Here is a 24,638-nt window from a genome sequence, read left to right as displayed (position 1 = left end):
TACCCAAACGAAACAACCCAAATCCATACCTTATGCGATTACGCAAGACGCCAGACGAGAATTGGACCCCTATGCAATGCACCAACCTTGCAGAGCAAACCACCTCCATCTTCATCCAAAAATTGACGGGTGTCTCGGCTGTCTTGCTTGTGCTGACATGCTCTACATTGGATAGGAAGGGAAGCAGAGCCTCAATCCCCTCATCCATTCTCAGCTGTCTTGATTCGGGCATATTGCTTGCTCGCATTCTCTCATCTTGTCTCTCGGTTCTTGACAGGTCACAGGTCACAGGGACAGTTCGTCACAGCCGCCGGCGCGCATAAATCCTCTCCCCTCCAATCGGTGCCAGTGCCTAGCGTGGGGTGGGTACGTCGATCCAGCATTAAAGTACACAGTAATTAACCGCCGCCATTTATGCTCCGTTGATGCACCTGCCGCCGTCGAGGATAGCATTACTATGTAAGTATTATCACCCTTGCGGCTTCCCGCACGGATCCATCACGCGCCGTCTGCAAAAGATTTCTCCTTCCCGGTACCATCGCCCGATGGTTGTCGGAGCCTCATCCACTACCGCTTGTGCCCTGATTAGTCATCCTTCGACAAGTGCTTTAGGCTTTTGAGACTTTGTAACCGCCAAAGGCTCTTCGAGTTTTCGCAGGGAATGTATCTCTGTAGTCATGAATCTTTATCTTTTTCTAACACCTAAGGCTTGAATGTTCCTCGGGAATAGCATTGTTCTGCATCGCTTACACTGACAAGACGCTTTCCCGCCCAGGTCGTCTATTGCGGGTTGATCCTCAAGCGGTGCCCTCTACCACCCGAAGAATACAGATGTCGCAAGACGCCAGCAATTTCTCAGTAACATCAAGCTCCCTGAACCTTGAAAGTCCGACCGCTTGCCGTCTTCCGCTCCTTCTCCTCGCTGTCTGGTCGTGCACGACGAAGGACTGCAATGTGTTAGTTAGCGGTACCATTTCGAAGCAGGGAGGTGCCTTACCTTGAAGGAAGTCTGCTGTACGCTTGCGCATACGTGAGTGAATGTACGCCTTCGACGCCTTGATGTGGTAGTGGAAGTAGTCTCGGAAAGTCTGGATATGAGAAATGACGTCGGGCATTCTCTGCGGCGTAAGATGACGGGGGAAAAGAACTGCGTGCAGAAATCAGCATTAAGGAACCACCTCAACAAGACCGATGCCACTGACCAAAGGTAACGTATCCTATCTCGCCGGTTCCAGTGTCCCTGACCCCGGGAACTCCCTGCAGCTCCAAAGGAGGGTCATTCCTGAAGAGCACCTGAGGAGCATTCTGGATGGCTCTCCGACGGGCATCGACAAATTCCTGGATGAAGATCTTGCCAAAGACACGATCGGTTTCCTCGCGGAATATCGTACTGAAGATGACAGTAACACGGTCGTGGCTGGCCTTGACGTAGATGGCCTCTTCCTCGCGGTAGTGGATAGCCATCACCTCACCACCCTCGCGCACGCCCTGAGGAGCTTCCTCTGAGGTGTACTTGGATGCCTCCTCCTTCAGCTTGTAGTGCTCCTCGTAGGCGGCTTCGAATGGCGCAGCCATGGCATTGCGCTTCAGCAAAGCCATCTTCATGATCAGCGCATCCCGCTCCTCTGCGCATCATGTCAGCCCATTCAGCATCAAAGTTTGCAACATTACTGACCCTTCTCCTCCGGGAGGTTCTCAAGATCGATCAGAACCGAGAAGTCGTACCCAGGCTCCGGAGGCACCACGTATTGGCCATATTCCCTCTGGAGCACCTGCTCTGCACCGTACTTCACCAAGTCCTTGTAGCATCTTATTTGGATGGAAAGCTGAATCTTGGTCTTCGTCTCGGGGGTGGAGATGTGGTAGATAACGCCGTCGAAGTCGGAGATGGTCTGGTCGATGTGAGCGGGAGGGGCACTACTTTGGAAGTTAGCAAACTATTTGACAATGGCACAATAAAATACGCCACGAACCCGGAGAACCTCTCGGTCAAAACCGACTGAATGAGGACGTTTTGGTAGTCTAGGAGAAGCATCTTGTCTGCGGCCAATTGTCCGTATATCTCCTATGTCGTTGCGTCGTTAGTTGCTGATGATGCCTCACAGTGGGGCCTGACGTGGAGGTCGCTGTCGGAGCTTCGCGGCTGCGATGCTCATGCGGAGGTACGTAGCTTGTCGGCACGTGACTATACCCACTCTTTCTTATCGTTCGCGATAAGAAAAAGATTCGAGGAAAGGTGGGAGATTGAGATTTTGAAGGGTCTTTACCCGTCGCATAGCAATTAGCCATTAACAGAAGGCTGTTGGCGCCCAAAAAAATCCGCAAAAATGGTCAAGTCATACTTGTAGGTCAATCAAAGCCTCATAGTGAAATTGGAACGGCTAACCCTGTTGTTTTTTTTAGAAAGTATGAGCACAGCAAGTCTTTCGGCATTGTCGCATCCAACACATCGAATCTCGTCTGGGCGCCCCAAGCCAGAGCCGGCGCGGGCCAGGCAGTTGTAGCTGCGAACGAGGATGTTTTGTGTTGGGATATTAAGAAGGGCGAGCTTCTGAGCCGGTGGAGAGACGAGAGAAACAACGCGCCCGTCACTGCAGTTGCACAGAGCAAGGTCGATAAAGATGTCTTCGCGGTTGGATACGAAGACGGAAGCATTCGGCTCTGGGATAGCAAGATTGCAACAGTAATTGTCAACTTTAACGGACACAAGTCGGCGATTACGACACTGGCTTTCGACAAGTCGGGCGTGCGACTTGCCAGCGGCTCCAAGGACACCGACGTCATCATCTGGGATCTCGTTGCTGAGGTCGGCCAGTTCAAGCTGAGAGGACACAAGGATCAAATCACTGGACTGCAGTTTGTTGAGCCGGAAAGCCAGGTCGAAGATGACGAAGATACTCAGGCAATGATGTTGGATAACGATACCTCGGCCGAGGGCTACCTCCTTACGACCGGCAAAGACTCGTTGATCAAGCTCTGGGACTTGTCCTCGAGACATTGCATCGAGACGCACATCGCTCAAACGAATGGCGAGTGCTGGGCGCTGGGACTCTCACCCGACTACAGCGGGTGCATCACGGCCGGAAACGACGGAGAGCTCAAGGTGTGGTTTTTGGACACGACAGGACTTGCAACCTTGAAGGGACAGGTTGATGCGCCGCAATCCACGAAATTCTTGCACGACAGGGGGACATTGTTCCGTCAACACAAAGACAAGGCCATTGAAGTGGTCTTCCACCCGCGCCGCGATTACTTCGCAGTCCATGGTACAGAAAAGGCCGTGGAGGTATGGCGCATCAGATCGGAAGCGGAAGTCAAGAAGTCACTGGCCAGAAAGAGGAGGAGAAGACGCGAAAAGGCAGGCAAGGAAGGGAAGGGAGAGGGTGATGGTGAGGGCGATGATCAGGCAGAGGACCTGTCCGCGGCCGACGCCAGTGACTACTTCGTCCAGTACGTAATAGTCCGGACAGGCGGCAAGGTGCGTTCGGTCGACTGGGCTGTCAACAGCGGCAGCAAAGAAGTTCACTTGCTGGCCGGAACGACGAACAACCAGCTCGAGTACTACAACATCCCCACAAAAGAAGGATCCAAAACGAAGAAGGAAGAGGCGCCTGAATACACGCGGTCTCTTGCTGTTGAACTTCCAGGACACAGAACAGACATTCGCGCCGTGTCGCTCAGCTCCGATGACAAGATGCTGGCCACAGCCGCCAACGGAAGTCTTAAGATTTGGAACATCAAGACCCAGACGTGTATTCGGACATTTGAGTGCGGCTATGCCCTGTGCTGTGCGTTCCTCCCCGGAGACAAGGTGGTTGTGGTCGGAACCAAGACTGGAGAACTTGAGCTCTTCGATGTTGCCTCTGCGAGCCTCCTCGACAGCGTCTCCGCTCATGAGGGTGCCATCTGGTCGTTACAAGTTCACCCGGACGGCAGATCCGTGGCATCGGGTAGCGCGGACAAGTCGGCCAAATTCTGGGACTTCCGGATCGTTCAGGAGGAGGTTCTGGGCACTACCCGCACCACACCAAAGTTGAAGCTCGTTCAGTCAAGAACACTCAAGGTATCTGATGACATCCTCTGCGTCAGATACTCTCCTGACGCCAAGTACATCGCCGTCTCTCTCCTCGACAACACAGTCAAGGTTTTTTTCACCGACAGTCTCAAGCTCTACCTCAACCTCTACGGCCACAAGCTTCCCGTCCTTAGCATGGACATTTCATACGACAGCAAACTCATCGTTACCAGCTCCGCCGACAAGAACATCAGGATATGGGGCCTTGATTTCGGCGACTGCCACAAAGCTCTCTTCGGCCACCAGGATTCCATCCTGCAGGTGGCTTTCGTTCCCCACAACTCGGACGGCAATGGCCACCACTTCTTCAGCAGTTCCAAGGACCGCTGCATCAAGTACTGGGACGGTGACAAGTTTGAGCAGATCCAGCGCCTCGACGGCCACCATGGCGAGGTTTGGGCCATGGCCGTCGGCCACACCGGCAACTTCCTTGTTACCGCAGGCCACGACAAGTCTGTTCGCGTTTGGAACGAGACTGATGAGCAAATCTTCCTCGAGGAGGAGCGCGAAAAGGAAATCGAGGAGCTCTACGAAAAGACCCTCACCACCTCGCTCGAGCGCGACCCGGACGCTGAGGACCAGGACGGTGAGGTTGGCGCCGCTTCCAAGCAGACCGTCGAGACCCTCATGGCCGGTGAGCGCATCGCCGAGGCCCTCGAGATCGGCATCGCCGACCTCAACCTCCTGAAGGAGTGGGAAGATGCGAAGAAGTCGAATCCCCACGCGCCCCCTCCCCAGCGCAATCCAATCTTCCTTGCCCTCGGCAATATCACTGCCGAGGCGTACGTCATGAGCGTACTGAGCCGCATCAAGGCTTCGGCGCTACACGACGCGCTGCTCGTGCTCCCGTTCGCCACGGTGCCCATGCTCTTCACCTTCCTCAACATCTTTGCCCAGCGCTCCATGCACATCCCGCTGACCTGTCGCATTCTCTTCTTCATGCTCAAGACGCACCACCGCCAGATCGTTGCTAGCCGTACCATGCGCACCATGCTCGACGGCATTCGTGCCAACCTGCGCGGCGCGCTCAAGCGCCAAAAGGATGAGATGGGCTTTAACATTGCTGCGCTCAAGGTCGTAGGCATGCAGATCCAAGAGAGAAGCGTCAAGGACTATGTCGATGAGAACTGGGACGATGGCGACGAGAGCCGGGCTGTCAAAAAGAGGGCGTTCGTCCAGGTTTCGTAATCCGTACAAGCGGAGAAAGTCTACCCTGAAGGATAAGGGGAAGAAGTAGGGAAGAAAGAAAAGAAAAAAAGGAAGGTGGCTGGGCGGTGTCGGTAATCATGAGATTCCCTGTTTTCTATCTGTTCTTCCTAGATTTTAAGGTGCATCGCTAGGTGGTAGAATAGCATTGCTTCGGTTTTTAAAAGTGGTTTTATGTACTTCTCACCCCAATCTGCTACACAAAACATTGCTTTTCCGATGCTCATCTTGGATCCGTATTGTTACATGGACTCTCTACCCGGGAGTCATTGTTATTTACACAGCCATTGCTGGCTACTTTCTTATCTACTGGCTCTTTGCCTTGTTTTTCACGCCCCCCCTGATGTCACTCTGCACAACCAATTGCACCAAACACCAGAGATAACAAATGCCGAAGCCCACTGCTCCAATGCCCACGTTCACGACAACCCAGAGATCAGGCTTGCCCGTGGGTGGCGTAACGCCTCTCTCTGCCACGTGCCAGGCTGCCATGGCAAAATAAAACGCGCCGTGGAGAAGAAATGTCGCCCATTGGCGCAGGCCACCCTGATCCTCCTGGAAGTATGCGCTCAGTGACGTTGGCGGCAGACCAAGAAGATAGGCCCAAAGCAAGGTCAGGACAGCATAGGGAACGCTGAGATCCACCCGCTTGAGAAGGGGAAACATTGTCCAGACACCAAGAATGTTGGCAAACCCGACCCAAGCCCGCACATCTTTTGACAGTCCCTGTTTTCCAGCGAGAAGCAATGTCATGGGCATGAGAGGGAGCAAAACGCTCTTCTCGTGTACCTGGTAGCTAAAGAGGAAAAAACCCCACGCCGTTGTCGCAAACGCGAGAGGCAGAAGTGATTTGCGTGGGCGGAAAAAGAGGATGAGATTTGGCGGGATGATAGTGGCCATAGTGGCCAAAAGCGCGCCTCGCTGGAGAAGGTCGGCGGGATATTTGTAGAGCTTGATGACAACGTTGAGGGCACACCAGAAATTGGCAACCTTGTCTTCGAAGAGACCGCGAGCAAAGGGGAAGATGCGGTGAACCATCTGCACGAGTTGCTCGACAACCGGGTAGTAGATCGCATTGGTGTCGAGGATCTCGGTCAACCAGGGAAACAAGGGTAGGGGAGGTGGCGGTCCATCATAATCAGGTCGCGCGTCAATGCCTCGGTGGGCGTCGTAAAGAGTGCCCAGAACCAGGGGCAGAATCAGTAAAGCAAAGGCGGCAACAGTTGCCAGCGCAATGCCGAGAAAGCGACCAGGTCTGAGGGGGAAGACGCAGCTTCCTAGAAGGAAGGAAAATACGGAGAAGGCATAGTAGAGAGCCATCTGCTTGAAGCCGAGAGCCGCCACAAAGAACACTGCCGACCAGAGGTAGCGACCAGCCAGCATGCTTGACATGCTCGCCAGCACAAGACCGAGCATGACGGTATTGTATTGGAAGTGGACGTGGTCGATGAGAATCGTGGCGGGTTGCAGCAGGATCGCGACAAGCGCCATCCAAGCAGTCCATGTCGGCACACCGTTGTGTCTGGAGTAGCGTCGAACAAAGATGACAGCGGCGGGTATGTATATTAGGTATTCAGAGACAATGACGGTGGCGCGCATGAATATCTTGAGAGTCGGGTCATCGGATCCTCGTGAGGTATACAGCTCGAACCAGGTCGGGTCAATGAGGGACCCAATCTTGCCGCAGAGCCAGCTGTGGTATGCTGTCAAGGGCGGGTAATCGAGGCCCCACCACTGGAGGTCATGGAAATACCACTGAGAGACGGGAATCTGTGTCGTGACCTCCATCCAGTGTCTTTGCGCCTCGTAGTCTCCGAACATGGGGGGCTTCTGAAAACCTGCCACGAGTAAACCGGTTAGTATGGGCCAGAGAGAGATATTGGAGAGTGCGTTTACCAGAGTAACCCCAAAGGCCAGCTGCCCATCTGAACAGACCAACAACCATAAGGATCAGGGGCAAAACCTCCCATTGTGACACGGAGCCTCGTGCAGGCCACAGGAACGAAGCCAGAGGGAAGATAGGCACCTTGACAAGTGCCTCCTTCTTGGAAGGCTGACTCTCTGCGCCAGCACTGGCGGTGCTGCTGCCGGTCTTCTTGCCCCTGCGCCGGGGCTTATGGGGAGATGGACCGGTCATGGTTGGGGTTGGTCAGTGTCGGATTGGTTTGCAATATGCGGCATGAGGTGCCGGGAGGCTTCGTCACGTCAGGTCGCCAGGGGAGGCTGAGAATTGGCTTTGTCGAGCTCCTGGTGACAGCGGAAGGTTCGCCGTTGAAACTCAAGAGTGCACGTCGCGCTTGAACGGACAGCTGGTGCATTGACCTGTGAGGACCCCACATCCCGACCGCTAAAAGCAGGCACAGATCGGCAGGTACCTACCTGCCACTAACCATTCCCTTGTTCAAGACTTCATTATCCCACCCATCGATGAAAAACAACTCTACGCACTGTTAGTGAGAGGAGATCCATAAATTACCTCCAGCACTCTCGATTCATTATAAAAAATTTATTCACTTATGACGCCCGTCTCTTACCCCCGCCAACACGCTGACAATGCGATCACCTACCTTTGTACCTGAATCTTAGTACAATCGGACATTCCCCATGCTCTCGGGCGCAACTGAGCAGCCTCGCCCGCATAGAAGTCTTAAATAACCGAACACTAAGGGCTCTGGTTCTGGATTTTTTTTGGGGATTTTTTTTAAAAAAAAATTTAAAAAAAAGTTAGAGCTTCTTAACAAGTAGGACACCAGAGCCCAGCTCCTAAATTAGTCCTTCCCAACCTGGGGAATGCCAGCATCAAAACCACGTGACTCAGTCTGGGGTCGAAAGCTAACCTCAATTGGCTAACCCGGGACAACCAACGTCACAGGGTGGTGCCGTTTCACTGGCAACTTTCCATGTTAGTGGATGGTCGTTGAATGTTATACATACCATTGTACTCGACTTGCCATCTGTATTTTCTTCTCAACCGCTGATCGGTCCTACTCAACTATGCCTTTCCCCTTCGTCCTTCCGACGACCTCGGCCTTCTCATTCTCATCTAGCTTCACCAGCGACACTCACCCTTCACTGCCCCTCAGTTCCAGCACATATCGCGGTGTTGTGAGAGATGCCCTCAAGAAACATAAGAGACTGCCTCCTACATCGCAGTCGTCTCACATAGCCAGTGTCATCGGGGCTCTTGATGGTTACATTCCCTATATCCTGGCAATCGACGCAGGTCTCAACCCAAACTCTCAGTCTGGTGACTTTATCAGCCTCAACACCAAGTCACCGCCGTCTATTGAATGGAGGCCTACGCTTTCAGATAATGCGGTGCCGGGCAGGGAGAAACCGAGGGTGAAGGTTCAATCCATAGACCATGAGATTGCCTTCACTCTTTCAACCATAGCCAACTCCTATACCCTGGTTGCTCGGGCCGCTTTACACCCGTTATACGTCACAACCCAGGCCACGTTGGATACTCAGCAGCGCACAGCTGCCATCCAAACAGCAACAAAATATCTATTGGATGCTGCTTCAATACACGATTACATAGCTTCACGGGCAGAGAGGATCCAGATAGCACCGCCCTGCAGCGATGTTTCCCCCTCGACCCTGCGAGCCATGTCTTCCCTCGCTCTCGCCGAGGCAACCCTCCTCGCCGTCCTGAAAGATGACCCCTACCCGGCAATTGTCGCTCAGGACCGCAACAAAAACGATCGCGAGTGGATGTACAAGGCCCCCGAGATCCCCAAGGTCCGCGCTCACCTATTTGCTCGCCTCTGCCTTGCAGCTGCTGAGCACGCCGCCCAGGCCTCCTCACTTTGCCAAGCTGCGGGGCGGGGCTCCAACAAAATCAATGAGGGGTTAATACGCTATCTGGAGGATCTTCGGAGGACATGTCGCGCAAAGGCTTGCCGTTTTTTTGGCATTGACGCTGAGATTGGCGGGCAAGTTGGCACAGCCATTGCCTGGCTACAGGCTGGGCTCCAGGAACTAGGCCTTGAGTCCAGGCATTCAACCAAGGGCTCCGGACTTAGTCGCTTCAAGAAAGAATGGACTGAAAAGCGTGAGGAGCGGAAGGTTGAAAAGGAGACCACATGGGGTGCGGACGGCGGGAAGGGCGAGGAGACGAGGGTGCTTGAGTTCCTCGAAGGGAAGTGGCACAAGCTTAACGACACGGTAATTTTTTCCCTCGCTCCCACGCTCCCAGACCAAAAACTCACTCAAGTCATTCCGTAGATGAATGTTCAGATTATTCCTCCGATCGGCCCCTTACTGGCCCAGATGCCATCTGGCCGTGAGATTCACACTCTGAAGTCATACCAGCCGCCGACACTGGATCGCAGCATCCTGGACGCCATGCGTGCGCCGCCAGAGAGAAGTGACGATTTTGGAGACGCCCTAAGCTCAGATGACGAAGCGAAGGGTCATGCAGGACCGCCCGGGGGCTTTCCCGAAGCCAGACCGGAGTACAGGAGCGGAAGCACGTCCTACTACTAGGTGTTGTAGCGAGCATCTGTTCCCTTGTTTTAGGACTGTTAGAAAGGTTGCCATGATGGGACATGGTTAGAAGGTTTACTGGAAATATATAACGGTTTTGATTTATCTAGCTGATTTTCGCAGCCCCGACAGTTAGGTCCGGCTGAACCTTATTTATGAACGCTCAGGACTCCCATCATCCGATTCTGTCACTCTCCATGCACTTTTCCCCTTTCCAAGATTGAGAACCGAACCAGTGTCAACCTCCTGTTCGCCATCCTCGGATGAAACCGGTCTCCTCCACAACGGCCCGAGGAACACTTATACCGAATACGTTGAGGTGTCGTAGATAACTGCAAATCCGGGGCGGCCCGTCTCGGGCTCTGTCAAAGAGGGGAAGGCTACAGCACGGAGCTCGGGCCCTTTTATTCGGCCAGGGATAGGTTATTGAAAGAGCATTTGCGACACCACTGACTTCAAGCTTCAGATGACGCCCTAGGGGCTGAGCTTAAAACAAGACAGCTCCTTGCTTAGCTGATTTACTTCGACCTCGGATCCCTTCATAGGATTAGTCGGTCTTCGAGATGACGGCGTGAGGGGAGAGGAGAAATTCTCCTTGCATCGCCTCAAGGCGGCCTGTCAGCTTTGCCATATTACCACCTGCCTAGGTGGTGTCACAACTCACGACTTCTTCTCTTGCCCGCCCATATCGCAGGTGTCCCGACCTTTTCTTTCACAAGGGCGTTCGATGCGGAAGAATTCAGTTGCCCACCCCAGTCGGGAAGACTACCCGCAGCAACGAAGGGTTTCTTTCTCTCCAACCATGTCCACCACGTTGACATATCCCGCCGCCGCCAGTATCACCACCACGACCAGCACCTCCCCTTCCGCGCTAACAGCCGAAAGAAGCAGCAGTACCATCGTCATCCGCAGCCTATCTCCCCCTTCGCCTGCACTTCCGCTTCCCTTCAAGCTTACGGACATCGACCTGCTCCGCCGCGACTGCCACGTCCATGGCGAATGGATCCCCTCTCGTAGCAAGGAACGCTTTGCTGTCCTCGACCCGGGTACCGGTCGTATCTGGGCGACGTGCCCGGACGCCACAAAAGAAGACGTCGGCCCAACCGTCAAGTCTTCATTCGCCGCTTTCCAGGGCTTTTCGACGTCCTGCTCACCCCGCGAGCGCGCTCGCCTGCTAACCTCCTGGCACCACCTCATCCTGTCCAGTCGCCTCGATCTGGCCAAGATTCTGGTCCACGAGACGGGGAAGCCTCAGACCGAAGCCCTCGCCGAGGTGGATTACGGTGCTAGCCTTGTCCGCTGGTTTGCCACTGAAGCCGAGAGTATTGAACCCACTGCCTCCTTTCCGTTGCCGCCACCAGCTTTTCCCATCCCGTCCCCGACATCTGACAACGCTGCCCCCGCCCCGGGTACTTTCCCGAAAAAACGGGGTGCTTTCCTCAAGCAACCCGTCGGCGTTGTCCTCGCTCTGGTGCCATGGAGTTTTCCCCTCGCCATTGCTCTCCGAAAATCCGCAGCGGCATTAGCGGCCGGCTGCACCGTCATCGTCAAGCCTTCCTCCGAAACACCTCTAACGGCGCTCGCGCTCGCCTGCCTAGCAGACCGCGCAGGCTTTCCCGCCGGCGTCCTCAACGTCCTGACGACGAGTCTGGGAAACACCCCGGTCGTATCTGAAGCGCTGTGCAGGCATCCCCTTGTGAAAGCTGTAAGCTTTACGGGGAGCGCACGCGTAGGGAAACAAGTCGCAGCGGCTTGCACACGGGGCTTAAAGCGTTTGTCACTGGACCTGGGCGGGAACTGCCCCTTCATCGTCTTCGACGATGCGGACCTGGAGCAAACGGCTCGAGATCTCACGGCGCTGAAGTGGCGGCACGCCGGGCAAGCCTGCGTCGCACCGAATCGGTGTTACGTGCAGAGGCGAGTGTATGTAGCGTTTGCGAAACTGCTCGTGGCAGAGGCGAGGAAGTTGAAGCTGGGACATGGGATGGTAGAGGAGACAACGTTAGGTCCGTTGACAACCATACGTGGGCTGTACAAGGCAGAAGCGCTCTGCAAGGACGCCGATGATAAGGGAGCCGTTAAGCTGCTTGGGACCGGAAGGCGAGAGCTGGATGACGGGTACTTCATGTCGCCGACTGTATTAGTAGGGATGACGGATAGCATGTTGATGTGTCGGGAGGAGGTGTTTGCGCCGGTACTGGGGCTATACGTGTTCGATACCGAGGATGAGGTGGTAAGAAGGGCAAATGACACTCCAATTGGACTGGCAGGATACGTATTCACGAAGAACTCCGATCGACTATGGAGGATGCTTGAGCAGTTGGAGGCTGGTGTACTTGGAATGGTGGGTTTGACTCCTCTGTCGTTTTCTCACCTCCTCGAGTTGCTTTATGCGCTGAATACATGTGACTGACGGATACTAGAATACGGTTTGCTTGGTGTCAGACACACCCATACCCCCTGGAAACGACGTAAATGGGGATTTGACTGTGAGAAATACGCCTTTAGATGAGTTCCTTGTCACAAAGGCTGGCGCGATGTCTCTGTGAACGCGTTTTGTAGCAATTCGTGGGGAAATGGGCCACTCTGCCCTATCCAATCTTCATGGGAAAAGGAATTGTAATTGTGGAGTAATGGAGCCGAGGAGTTGCATGCAGGCTGGGTCTCGTGCAAAACAAGAGGGTTTTGTTACTATTCCCAGGCGTAATATCTAGCTAGATTGAGAGTTATGAAGAGCATGGCGACCAGAGCCAGCCAGGATTGGCCGCCATCCCACTGTCAACTATTCTGCGCCGTCTCATCCTCGTCACTAGAACCGAAGAAGCTTTCTGCCCCATCCTCCAACTCTGCACTCTCCCGCTCAGCCAACACCCGCGCCCTTTCGGCAATCACCAACGCTACCCACCGCAACTCAGCAGCCTGCCTCTTGGTAAGCTCCTTCTGCGCCTCATCCAGGCCCTCCTCATGTCGCTTTCTGACGCTATACATGACCTCCTCCCGAATCGTCCGTTCCTCTTCCACCTTGACCTTGTACCGCGCCATCTCCTCGTTCCTCCATGCCCCCCACGCCCGCCAGCCCTTATCCATCTTCTTGCGAAAGTCTCGCATGAGCTCCTCAACGCGCGCCTCGCTTGCCTTCTTATCGGCAAAGAAGCTCTCCAGCTGCTGGAGGTAGACGTCTTCGGCCTTCTTTTCCTCCAGGACCCGGAAGCCATATTCGTGGGAGAGAGCCTTCTCCTTGGCAGCTAGCTTCCGCCCAACCGTTTCAACAAGTTCTAGCTGCTCTGCTTCTTGCTTTGCTTCGAGCTCAGTCGTTGCAGTTGATGCATCGTGCGACGCAATCTCCTTTTCTTTATCGTGCTGGTACCGTACCAGGACCTCCTGCAGATCGTGTATCTGGTCGAGCGTCTCCCGCAGTTCTTGGTACTTCAGCTCCACCTCGTGGCGCCGCAGGCTCTCCAGGCGCACGCGTTCCTCCAGCTCCCGCTGCCTGCGCTCCTCCTCTAGTCTCTCCATCTCTTGTCTCAATAACTCCGCCTTGAGCGCCTCCTCGCGTTCAAACTCCTCTATCTGCCGCAGGGCATCGCGCAGCTCGGCCTCGGCCTCAGCTTCCCTCTGCATTCTCTGCTGCCGCCTTACAGCGGCACCAGTTTTGAGCGTGTTGAGCTGGTCCATGGTGCAAGAGCATGTCCTCCAGCGCTGACCGCAAACGTAGCAAAACTGATGCCCGCAGCGACAGGTCATGTGCTGGCATGCCTCCCGGTGCTCGACTAAAGCCTGGCACTTGGAACAGTGTTGCCAGCCCTCCTCCTCGGCAAGGGCGTTGGTAAGTATCATGTCGCGGTCCTGGGGGCAGTCCGAGTTCTCGTGTTGGGGCCCGCGGCAGATAGTGCAGCTCCAGTGGCCGCTCGTGCAACGGGCGATGCTGAGACCCGGGTTTACCTGGTCAGGCTTAATCCAAAGGCTGCAGTCCGGCTGGTTACAGTAGAGACGGTCACTGACGGGGATTTTCCACTCGTCGGAGCGCTCCTTGTAAGTCTTTCCTAGGTCTTTGGAGACGTAGCGCAAGATGGTACGGAAGGGGATATCATTGAGGCAGCACTTGGGGGGCCACTGCTGTTCATTCTGGACTGCTGTCGCGATGAGGCGCTCGAAGCAGTCGCGGCAGTAGCTGTGGCAACTGACTTTCACCATCTCTTTGGGGTTGAAATCATCCAAACATGACACGCACTCGCTGGGGCTTACTGTTAGGTTATGATAGTTAATTGGAGCAAAGAGACTTACACAGAGGCTGTCTTTTTAGCCATGTTACTTGCAGGGTTATCTTCAGATGGCGCTTCTATGCTCGTCTTGCTCGAGTTCCCGCCGAAGCGAAACAGATTTCTGGAGGATTGCTGCTTCGCACCCTCTCTTTCGCCTATTTTATGTAGAATCCTTGTCAAAGCAAACCGGCTCTTTTTCTTGGGCTGGATGGGCAAGACGATGAGGCCGGCGGCTGGGCTCCCCCAGCCGTTACCCGTCAGCCCCGGAAACAGTTTTAGATTCTGATCATCGCCCTCTGGAGGGGAGACCGAGGGCTCAGGTTCATCCGGGACAATGATGATGGGGAGGTACGGCTCTTTGCCCTTGCCGTCTGCTTCTTTGGCAGCGTCTTCTGCCGCTTTTCGTAGCCTCTCGGCCTCCTCGAGCTGCCGGCGCTGGTTTTCTTCGGCAACCCTTGCTTGTATATTGTCGATGGAGGTCTGCAAGACGTCGAGCAGGATCTCGCTGGTGATATTCGGCGCTGTTTTGATGGCAGCCGGGGGGTTATATTTTGTCCAGTCAACGTCACTATCCACCTCGACGGCGTCCGTCTCAGGTTGAGGTTGAGATTCGGGTTCCCTGACAGGACTTGACTCTCTCTGTTCTTTGTCGACTTTCAAAGGGTTTACCTCCTCATCAAAATCCCGGAGAGTCACAAAAGGGTCACCATAAAACCCTACGTAGTCCTCCAGGCGGGAAGGTACAGACGCTGCCGCTTCCATCTTGGTGATAATTATTGTAGTCGTAGACATGAGAAAGACGAAGGAATACTCCAATTACCGGCTATAAAAGGAGACTAAGTGAGAGAGAGGTATAATGTGAGCCAAGGCCATCACAGCGAAGATGCCGTCTGGGGCTGTTATAATAAAACGGGAGAGAGCTAAATATACAATGGACGCCGAGACAGGTATCCTCGGAATTCTGCAATGGACGAGCGAATCGAGGGCCAAGATGCTAAGAAGCGATGGCGGCTCTTGCGGCCCCCATGACAACAACGAGGCACTCTCACACCACCGCCCAGGGCTGAATCTGCCCCGGCTGGTGTCTGGACAGCATGGGGGACGACATGCCACAGAGCCAAAAACGGTATTAGTGTGCTCTTGGTGTGAGAGAGCGACTGAGTCACTGATTGAACCAATGACCGAGGCAGACTGCATCACGCTCATGCATGCGCTGAGTCCTGGTGCTGTGGTGGGGGGGGGATGAAATGGAAGGCCCTGTAGAAGGTTGGGAACGGCACTTTGAGGCGAACAGGTGCCAGGACTTGAACAGTGGGGCGGAGCTTGGGTATTGGCTCTTTAGCGCGCGGGCTGTGCAGGTCTGTCACAACTGCAGTTGGTCACCGAAGGGATCGTTTGGGTGGGCGTCACCCACTCATGGCGGTGCCTGCGGTTCTACGCTAAAACAGCGAGCTCAATCTCTTTCCGTTTGAGGATCTTCCATTTGTTGACATCTACGCTTACTGGTGTTGACACTTGTACAGCCCATGCCGTACCCTACTATATGAACGCCTCATTGGTCCAGGCACCATACGAGGATTCGATGGGTGTGGTGTTCTTGCCTCCCAATGTGACGATGCCGTAGTCTGAATGATACTGGAGCCCGAGTGAATATGCACGGAGGAGGCTTGGGCGTGTGCAGGACTTTAAGCTTGAGGCAGCGTTCAGGCCGACGTGTAGAGAGCTCGGCATCAGCATCAGCTGTGAAGGGGATACGTGATAACTCCTCAGTACCGAAACACGGGATACTTCATAATCCGAGAAACAGCCCTTACACGGGTGGCAGGCAGCCTTAATAGGACGGACGGCAAGCGGCTTTTTTGTTCTACCTGCTTTCTCCAACATCATCCTCGCCATCCATTCGCCATGCGTTTTCTTAAATTTATTTCTTCTCCATGTGTGTTCCTTACCTAGTAACCACCTTCGAGGCACATAGAAAGATACCCAACAATAGCTGTCAACTTGCTTCAGACTGTAGTAATCGAGGACACAGATCTTTGAGTGCTTTGAAGGTCCATGAGAAGCAACTGGACAAGCGGGAGGTACTCATTGCCAGCCGCCAAGACCGGTTCCATGGGGTCCCTGGCGTAAATCCCTCGTGGCACAGTTAAAGTGATGGCCATCTGCCCTGTACTCATGATTGAGGTGACATAGCACAAAGAAGCCAGCCGAAAGCAACCGGCGACCCTGAGACCGCCAGCTGGCTTGGCTAAGCTAAGCTAGCCTACAAACAAAGTGCGTCCCACTTTTCAGGGTCAATCAAGTCATAGGTTACTTTCGCAGCCACCACTATAAGAACAAATCCGCATCTGTAGTGTAGTGGTTATCATCCCAGCCTTCCATTCAAGGAGTTAGCTGGGGACCCGGTTTCGATTACCGGCGGATGCACAAGCGGATATCTTTTGCCATTTTGCTTAATTTATCCAGAGACTTTATTCTGGGGCTCTCCCTCTCCTTTTTATTCTTCTGTTTCGTTTTGGCATCCATGCGATCAATATTCAATTGGAAAAAAACCCCTTGGCCTCTAGAGAAGGGTCTGGCTGGGGAAATTGGGGGCATCACGGCACCTTCTACAGCTAGACTTCAAATGACCGAAATCCCTGCGAAACATCTAACAAGTGGTTCGTAGCGTCATTACTGCCTGCGCGAAACTGATACCGATGGGCTGGTAATGGATGGGCCAATAACTACGTGACCGACCAGCCTCCTCGCCCTGTCCGATGAGGAAACAAAACAAGACTACAGCTGGGGCATCCAGGCATGCTGAATGGTCCAAGTGCGAATATGTTGTTTGTTAGGTCGCGAAACATGGCCGGCATCGCCTCACAGCCTCCAAACAAACTGTCCATTTCCATCTCAAGCGGCATTATCTGCCATTGTTCAATTGACCAAAATCTCCAGTTATTTGAACCCCCGCTATCTGACCCAATGGTTTGCTCTCAGATTTTCGACTTCACCTTGCTAAACTCGACTTTGTTGATGCACGAACCCACTTTCTCGAGGCCGACTTCTACAACGTCTCCATCCTTTAGCCACAACTGGGGTTTGCGTCCCATGCCGACGCCCTCAGGGCTGCGCGCACTGTTAGAACCGGCATGAAGTAGAAGTCACGGTTGATCTACTTACGTTCCAGTGAAAATGACATCTCCCGGGAGCAGGGTAGTGCCTTGGCTCAGGAAGGCAATCGTCTTCTTGATGCCAAAGATCATGTCCTTGGTGTTGTTGTTCTGCTTTTCTGTTAGCCCTCCGCTCACGACCTGTAGCTGCGATACTCCACTCACCTGGACGGTCTCTCCGTTGACCTTGGTAAAAATCTTAAGGTTCTGCGGGTCCTTGACGACCTTGCTGGTCACGATACCGGGACCGAACGGCGCCCAGCCGTCGAAGCCCTTGCCGAGGGACCACTGGCCACCGCCGCGTTGCAGTTGCCAATCGCGGTGTGACACATCGTTGCCAACGGCATAGCCCAAGACGTAGTTGAGGGCCTCGTCTTCGGGCACGTCGGAAGCGGCCTTGCCGATGACGATGACCAGCTCACATTCGTAGTCCAAAGTGCTGCCCGTCTGCGCGATCGGGTGCACGGGAATGGGATCTGTTGGACCGGCAAGGGAGGTCACCGGTTTGTACTGGCCAGATCAGCATGTGGTCGCGGCTCACGCCGGCGATAAGCACTTACAAAGAGAACTGGAAACTTGGGTATGGCCATGTTTGACTGCAAGCTGTCAGCTATTATGCTTTGTATAGTGACGCTCTTGCGCATGGATGCTGACCTCCTTGGCGTGGTTGGCATAGTTGAGACCGAGGCATCGCACTGTCTTGACATGCTCAGGGGCCAGAGGGGACAGCAGGAGTCGGATGTCGGCAACATTTTCCGTGACATCGTGTCTGCCAAAGATGTCGCCCGTCACGATCCGTGCTTGCCTTGCTTTGGCAATATCAGTGATGCCGCTGGGGAGAATGGCGTCGCCGTAGTATGTTTTGCCGTCCCGAGCAAGGAAGCGGACTAGTCTCTGTACCAAGTATCAGTGGACAGTGGTGTTTATAATCGGACATGACACTCACGGAAAATGAAGCCATATTCGCGGGTGAAAGTAGCACAAGCTAAGCGACAACGAGTGGTACAGTTATATATAGAAGAAGGCTACACGATATTCTACAATGGATGAGAGAAGCTACTGTTGAAGACGGAATGTGATAAGTGTCTGAACGGACGCTGTAGCAACCCCACGCAGCCTCCGATTACCAGCCGTCGACCCCACACCTCCCCCAAAAGCCCTGGTCGATGTGCTAAACCCGGCTTGTTCTCGGCGTCAGATGTGCCAGCCCGAACAGCATTGCGTACGCAGTATCAGTGCCGTGACCGGCAGCACCTCCCGGCTAATGTATCGGCATCATTGCGCGATGAGACCCCGGCAGCTGCGAACCATTTTGGGATAGGTCCCCATAAATTCGAAAGCTTTGTTGATCAGTGGTCGCTGAGTCATCCACAGGACCGGGAAACCCGGATGCCACTTTCCTCATTGGCCCAAGCCACGTGGCTGAGCGATGGAGCTCATTCCCTGACATCAACGACTTGAGCTTTGGAGTGTATACAATTCACTAAATGGGCCATTGAAGAGACACTGTCCAACGCTGAGTTCATACCCACTATGGCAGTAGCAAGACGTGGCCTGTCCGGCCTTCAAAGAGATGTTTTGGCACTCTACCGGCAATGTCTTCGGGAAATCCGCAAGAAACCAGAGGTAAGATCTTCAGGGCTTTTTTGAGGCACGTGGGAGCTAATGACTCTATTGCAGAATGCGCAACCTCACTTCAGATCTTTCGCCAGGCAAGCTATATTGTTCAGCATTTGGCATGCCCAGTAACAATGCACTGACAGATGCACCAGGACCGAGTTCGACAGGTACATAGCCGTTGACAAGCGCGACTTTTCCGTGGTAGAGCACTTGCTTCGGAAGGGCAGGCGCCAGCTCGAAACGTACTCTTCACCCAGCATCAAAGATGTCAGTCGATGAGGAAGCTCCGAAACGACACCAATGTCACTGGCTCTCTAAGCCCTTCCGTCCAACACCTTCATGTGTTATCGGGAAAGCATGACCTCGGGCTGGCTATCCAAGGCCAAATGCATGGAACAGCGCCACCTCCCCTCTGTACCACTACATGTCTCTCCTATGCCTCGATTTGTTACCTAGACCACATGATACCATCTCAAATCTTCTTTGGATTCAATTCTAATCAATAATCCCGTCGGACATGGACAATGCTTGATTGCGACAAAGTCTTTCGAGACTGTAATTGTATTTCGCCTTGTTCGCCATCCATTCCGGAACCCGAGCCAAGTTTGGCCCATAAAGCAGCCGAGGACGTCTTCCGCAAGCCGATAAGCCAGTCTGTGGAGAGCCTTCGTCGCCAGCAGCGTAAGGTTGCTCATACCAAGCGCGCCAGCAGAGTCAGGCTTCCCTCGGGCAAGGTTTCCCGTCCTCGCGCAACTCCTGCATCTGCCGGAAGAGCAAGCCGATCTCACCCAACCTCACTCGCTGCCTCACTCGCTCAGGAGCAAGAGCTGGAAAGGCTTCGCAACATCGTAGCGTCGGATGCCCTTCGGCCCCTGGCACCAAGTCTCCGACAGCTCAGCACGCGGTCGATTCAAATGACGCCGCCAGTTTGGTATATCGCAATGGACCATTCCGTACAAGGAGGTCCTAGTTCGTCGAAACCACGCAGCGTTTCCGCTCGTCGTCAGCCCGAGGTTACTGAGCCTAGCCGACCAAACAAGGCTCGCAACGCATATACCAGGCCAGTCGCAGGCTCTTCCGTGTCTCCAAGCCGGCCTAAGCCCCCTCGTACTCGTGTTCGACGCCCAACGACTGTTGGCAGCCCGTCCAAACACCGAGAATTCCCGCTGTTAGCCATGGGGGATCCTGGCTACACATTCCGTCATCGCGAATTGGTGGCGTCCCACGAAAAACGCTTCGGAGTTGCCGACCCACAGCTATAGGATGCTGTTCGCCGGAGTCTTTCACAGCAGAGCCGAGTATCTTCTCTTGTATCCCCACTTGAAAGGTCATCAAAACCATCTTTGGACGTTCCCCAACCACCGTCCAGGACTTCGAGTCGTCGTCGAGTAGTGAGCCGGTTTGCCAGACAACTGGAGATTTATGCTGAACGTAGGGAGGCTGCGGGAAAGTTGCCAGTCTCTACCCCGACGCCAGAATCGGTAGTGTCGTTCCATACAGTGACAGCACTTCTTCCGTATCAGGACCAGTTCCAAGCTGCCGGTCTTGCAGTAACATCTGCACAACAGCAACAAAGGTCAGCGCCAAAGAGAAAGTTATTGGAGACTGCCAAGCCAGAGGCCACATCAGATGACCAGCTCTCAAGTTCAACTAGGACTCAAATCAAGGAGCCGAAACGACAAGGCCACCAAGGCCACCATCAACTTAATGGCTTGAGGAGTCATTCAACGAGCTCCTCTAATTCTTCGAGTTCGGGAACCCAGATTACCTTTACGCAACGAGATGAATGGGATCTCGCATTCATTGATGAGGTGCCGACCAAGAAAGACAGCTCTCCTTCAAAATGCTGCAATCTGCCTTGCTTTCCAAACGCAAGGGACCAATCAAGTGAGGCAAACGTTAGTCGTGCGCCTCATATTCCGACACCTACAACCATCGACACGCCAAACAAGATCCTAGCCAAGTGGCAACCGGTTTATACACAAAAGGTCGACGGACTCCATTGCTGGGGTGAGTGCATTTCTCCTTGGGGTTGTATCTTTACTGACATTCGAAGATGAGCAAGAATCTCGAGACTATCGGGCAAAGACGTGGCATGGCAATACAGCGCAGCGTCCGTCAACGTATCGGCCGGCTCGTGAGGTCATTCCAGCCCACGAGGACTTTGACACCCCAAGTCCAAAAAGCAAGAACTTGAAGAGGCCGCCTAAAGTGCCAGAGGAAGAGAAGCCACCAATACCACCCAAAGCTCAAGGTCGTCTCAAGTCTTCAACCAAGCCGTCCAAGCCACCAATCACCGAGTCTGCAGCCCCTAAAGGACTTCGAAAGCCGTCCCATAAGGACGTATTTATAGAGTACGAAGCTCCCCTACCCCAAGGGATGAAACTATCACTCCCAAACTCTTCTACAATACACAGGCCCGTAGAACCCGTCGTTATATCTGCATCGGATGAAAATACCCCCCCTCCTGCTCAGTCTACTGAAGGACGAGCCCAATCAGAAGCGAAGAAACTGCAGGCAACTGTGAACAAACCTCTCAGGATATCCGTTAGACAACCTGAACGGAAGGCCAAAGAAAAGGCAAACCAACAAAGCACGCATATGCAGGTCAACCACCCACCCACCTTGTATTCTGGGAGGATGTTTCAAAGCTTGCCAGAGCCTCCCAAGATTCTAGAGGTGGATTGCAAAGAACGAACGGCCATAACGACCCATGGGACTGTCACACCAAATGCTGATCTGCCGTCTACGTGGAAGCTGACCTTGAGCAGCTCCTCGTCACTTGAGAAGGCAATGGAGGCTGCCTCTCAGGAGATGGAAAGAAAAGGATCCAAGGATGCCGAGAGCGAACCTATTATCCGAGAAAGCTTGGTAGGACAAGGCAAAGCTGACGTCACTACTCATCCGGAAGCCAGGCACGATGAACCTGTTCCACACCTCGTCAGCAAAGAAAATATCCAGCCGCCTGCGGAACCATCTGAACAGGCAACGGGGACCCCTAAATACAGTGATGGACCCGTTCCTAAGGAGCATGATGACCGAGACATAGATGACAGGGATGTACTGCGTGGTCTTCATATCGCCATATCTGCGGCGTGTGACGAGGAGGTGGATGCTTGGATCCGGCAAAAGACTGGCGTCCGTATTCGTCGCTTTTTGGCAGACTTGAGAGCCTTCGAAACGCTTGGCGAAGAAGAACAACCCGATCCAAGCAAGGAGCGCGCAAGGAGAAGGCGAGCCGAATCAAGGAAGCTTAAGGCGCAAATTCGGCAGTCTAAAGCTGCCAGAGAGGCAAGGGCGCAGAGGTAAGATGCGCGGAATACATTACTAGAGAGTTGACGTACTACAAGGAGCTGGATTGGTTTTGTTTAGTAGCAATAGATTTGATGCCATTAGTATGGACCTCGCGAATCCTATACACCGGCCCCCTATCCTGCCTTTACTATGCTGTTTGTCGAGTATTATGGGCCTTGTTGTCTTGCTCCATCGGCTAGCGATAACCAAACACATGATGTCACCATGGCATGCGTTAACAATCAACTGGTACAGTAGTCACTGGCATGAGCCAAGAGAAACACGCTCGAGACTAGTATAACACTATTCTCTTGATCATAATATTATCAGATGTGTATCGCATTGCGCTGTACATTACAAAAGGGGGGTATCTGCATTCTCATATGCTCTCATGTAACAAGCTCCAAGCGGGTGTGCGCTTTTGGACAGCTTTCAATAGACTTCCAAAACCTAACCGCGCTTGTGCTCGAGCTCCTCGGCCTCGTGGCCGAGCTTGACCTCCTGCTCGACCTGGGCGAGATCGACATCCGCGACTTCGGCGTCGGGGCCGTCGATAACCTTGACCAGCTCCTCGAGGGTGGGGCCCTTGGTCTCCACGTAGAAGAAGTAGACGAAGACGAGTTCGAGGAAGATCCAGCCCTATACGGATTCGTTAACTCCATGAACTTTGGCAGATACCGGCTTTGCGCGGAGGCACTTACGGTGTAGATGAGGTACAGCTTCCAGGTGTGACCTTCGAAGTGGTCGAACGCATACGGGTTGGCGTAGTTGTTGAGGGTCAGGGCAGCCTGGACCGTCAGGTTAACAATCATGAGACCCTTGGCGCGCAGCTTGTACGGCAGGATCTCGATGGAGTAGCTGATGAGCAGGCCGGACCAGGCGAAGGAGTAGAAAAAGCCAAAGAGCCAGATGAAGAAGATCATGGCGTAGTTGGAGCCGGGGGAGCCGTGCTCCTCGTACAGGCCGGCCGACAGGGTCCAGAAGACGAAGGTCATGAGCATACCGCCCGTGGAGGCGAGGAAGATGGGGCGGCGGCCGAATCTGTCGACTTGCATAGCCAGGGTCAGGGAGGTGATCAGGGAGAGACCGGTCTGGCCGGCAGAGAGCTGTTGACCGCCACGTTAGATACACACGTCTGTTTTTCTTTTTTGGGGGGTTGCAGGGCTCATGAGTGGACTTACACCGAGTCTGGCCGTGGAGCTGGCGATGCCGGCGTTGGTGTACAGGATGTTGGTGTAGTTGGAGATAATGGCGTTTCCGGACCACTGGGAGAAGATACCCAGGGAAATGAGGACGATGAACCGGTACTTGTTGCCGGGGGTGCGGAAGAAGTCGAGGTAGCTGCTGCTGTTCTTGGCGGCCATTTCACGCTTGATGGTCTCGCGAATCTCGCGGAACTCGAACTGGACAGTGGGGTGATCGATGTTGCCGTTCGCGTGGTACGTGCCCAGGATGTTGAGGGCCTCATCGTAGCGGTCCTTGGCAATGAGGAAACGGGGCGACTCGGGGACCCCTGGAAGGTTATGAGCAACTGGCTGAACAAGTCGGCTTGAGGTGGCGACTTACAGAGAATGAAGAGCAGCTGGAAAATGGAGGGAACGGCCTGGCCAAGGGCGGGGACACGCCACGACCACTCGTTTCCGAGGAAATCGGTTCCGAATGATAGCCAGGCGACAACAAGAGCGCCTACGTTCCAAAGACAGTTGTAAACCTAGATACAATAAACGTCAGTTTTCTTCCTTTATTTCTTCCATGCATCTCTGTCGCAACCCATCATTTCCGAATAAACCTCGCGATAGCTTCGTCGGGTGATGGAGAGTGCGGTGTAGTGGACGTACCGTCGTAAGGCGGGCTCTATGTTGAGGATGGCACAGCTCGGCGAGCAACATGGGGGAGGCAATCTGGGCGAAGGAGTTGCCGAAACCGAGCAGGGCACGACCGCCCATGAACACTGCAATAGATCAGCACATGGTGTTTGCAAATACCGCCTCAAGACCACTTACTGCCCAGGTTCTGGCAAGCGCCCTGTAGAACAGCGCCGGCAACCATGATTACACAGCCAAGAGCAATGGGGATTTTTCGGCCGAAGTTGTCTGCGACCCACGGGCTTTTTGCTCAGTTAGTATGTTTGTCGAGTTGGGGGGCAATTCCAGCGGTGAATCGCTTACACTACGGGGATCGAAATCAAGCTGCCGATCTGGTAGAGGGCACTAAGCAGACCGAGCTGGCCTCCCTTGGGGTGATCAAAGAACTCTTGCCACGAGTCGAAGTTCTGAACAGAGTTGAAGAACATGCTGTTTCGCATGCGACGTCAGTAGGCCATCATTTCACCTCCATTGCTAATGGCGACTTACCCATCGTAACCGGTGGTGGCAGAGGCAACGCAGAGAACCAATGCGTAAAAGTAGAGCTTGCGCAGACCGGGATCCTTGAACCAGTTGACTTTCTCGAAGTCTGGGGCTTCTTCCTGAGCTTGGACGACAGCCTCACTCTTGGGCTTCTTCTGCGAAAGACCTTTCAAGAAACCCATTGTGGCAA

The 24,638-nt window shown here is 53.9% G+C and overlaps 10 protein-coding genes across 10 annotated transcripts; 5 read left to right on the top strand and 5 right to left on the bottom strand.

The window, feature by feature from the left end:
* Positions 1-864: 864 nt before the first annotated feature.
* EsH8_I_001268 (Arp2/3 complex, 34 kd subunit p34-Arc-domain-containing protein) lies at positions 865-2,035 on the bottom strand (the record flags this gene model as incomplete). Its single annotated transcript, XM_083268681.1, has 5 exons — positions 865-947; positions 998-1,147; positions 1,203-1,625; positions 1,676-1,920; positions 1,974-2,035. The coding sequence occupies 5 exons, from the start codon at positions 2,033-2,035 to the stop codon at positions 865-867; spliced, it is 963 nt and encodes a 320-aa protein (XP_083119119.1).
* Positions 2,036-2,327: 292 nt separating this feature from the next.
* Positions 2,328-5,263, top strand: EsH8_I_001267 (snoRNA-binding rRNA-processing protein DIP2; the record flags this gene model as incomplete). Its single annotated transcript, XM_083268680.1, has 2 exons — positions 2,328-2,344; positions 2,404-5,263. 2 exons carry the CDS (start codon positions 2,328-2,330, stop codon positions 5,261-5,263), a joined length of 2,877 nt encoding a protein of 958 aa, XP_083119118.1.
* A 324-nt stretch (positions 5,264-5,587) lies between these two features.
* On the bottom strand, positions 5,588-7,418 carry EsH8_I_001266 (dolichyl-P-Glc:Man(9)GlcNAc(2)-PP-dolichol alpha-1,3-glucosyltransferase; the record flags this gene model as incomplete). Its single annotated transcript, XM_083268679.1, has 2 exons — positions 5,588-7,119; positions 7,178-7,418. 2 exons carry the CDS (start codon positions 7,416-7,418, stop codon positions 5,588-5,590), a joined length of 1,773 nt encoding a protein of 590 aa, XP_083119117.1.
* Positions 7,419-8,275: 857 nt separating this feature from the next.
* EsH8_I_001265 (uncharacterized protein) lies at positions 8,276-9,769 on the top strand (the record flags this gene model as incomplete). The annotated part of the gene is made up of 2 exons (XM_083268678.1): positions 8,276-9,448; positions 9,509-9,769. 2 exons carry the CDS (start codon positions 8,276-8,278, stop codon positions 9,767-9,769), a joined length of 1,434 nt encoding a protein of 477 aa, XP_083119116.1.
* Positions 9,770-10,571: 802 nt separating this feature from the next.
* On the top strand, positions 10,572-12,476 carry EsH8_I_001264 (uncharacterized protein; the record flags this gene model as incomplete). The annotated part of the gene is made up of 3 exons (XM_083268677.1): positions 10,572-11,474; positions 11,541-12,002; positions 12,471-12,476. 3 exons carry the CDS (start codon positions 10,572-10,574, stop codon positions 12,474-12,476), a joined length of 1,371 nt encoding a protein of 456 aa, XP_083119115.1.
* Positions 12,477-12,547: 71 nt separating this feature from the next.
* Positions 12,548-14,793, bottom strand: EsH8_I_001263 (E3 ubiquitin-protein ligase; the record flags this gene model as incomplete). Its single annotated transcript, XM_083268676.1, has 2 exons — positions 12,548-14,003; positions 14,054-14,793. 2 exons carry the CDS (start codon positions 14,791-14,793, stop codon positions 12,548-12,550), a joined length of 2,196 nt encoding a protein of 731 aa, XP_083119114.1.
* Positions 14,794-17,009: 2,216 nt separating this feature from the next.
* EsH8_I_001262 (fumarylacetoacetate hydrolase family protein) lies at positions 17,010-18,147 on the bottom strand (the record flags this gene model as incomplete). Its single annotated transcript, XM_083268675.1, has 6 exons — positions 17,010-17,142; positions 17,197-17,297; positions 17,352-17,696; positions 17,747-17,782; positions 17,841-18,080; positions 18,133-18,147. 6 exons carry the CDS (start codon positions 18,145-18,147, stop codon positions 17,010-17,012), a joined length of 870 nt encoding a protein of 289 aa, XP_083119113.1.
* Positions 18,148-18,719: 572 nt separating this feature from the next.
* Positions 18,720-19,085, top strand: EsH8_I_001261 (succinate dehydrogenase assembly factor 1; the record flags this gene model as incomplete). Its single annotated transcript, XM_083268674.1, has 3 exons — positions 18,720-18,812; positions 18,867-18,898; positions 18,959-19,085. 3 exons carry the CDS (start codon positions 18,720-18,722, stop codon positions 19,083-19,085), a joined length of 252 nt encoding a protein of 83 aa, XP_083119112.1.
* A 2,361-nt stretch (positions 19,086-21,446) lies between these two features.
* On the top strand, positions 21,447-22,115 carry EsH8_I_001260 (uncharacterized protein; the record flags this gene model as incomplete). The annotated part of the gene is made up of 1 exon (XM_083268673.1): positions 21,447-22,115. One exon carries the CDS (start codon positions 21,447-21,449, stop codon positions 22,113-22,115), a length of 669 nt encoding a protein of 222 aa, XP_083119111.1.
* A 435-nt stretch (positions 22,116-22,550) lies between these two features.
* On the bottom strand, positions 22,551-24,630 carry EsH8_I_001259 (uncharacterized protein; the record flags this gene model as incomplete). The annotated part of the gene is made up of 8 exons (XM_083268672.1): positions 22,551-22,739; positions 22,802-23,206; positions 23,282-23,613; positions 23,667-23,811; positions 23,939-24,051; positions 24,104-24,207; positions 24,269-24,394; positions 24,455-24,630. The coding sequence occupies 8 exons, from the start codon at positions 24,628-24,630 to the stop codon at positions 22,551-22,553; spliced, it is 1,590 nt and encodes a 529-aa protein (XP_083119110.1).
* Positions 24,631-24,638: the final 8 nt, after the last annotated feature.

The sequence above is a fragment of the Colletotrichum jinshuiense genome, chromosome 1 (genome assembly GCF_051148585.1).
Source record: "Colletotrichum jinshuiense chromosome 1, complete sequence".
NCBI classification, from domain to species: Eukaryota; Fungi; Ascomycota; class Sordariomycetes; order Glomerellales; family Glomerellaceae; genus Colletotrichum; species Colletotrichum jinshuiense.
Note: the sequence above shows the minus strand (reverse complement) of the source record. Positions and strands in the feature narration are given on the sequence as shown.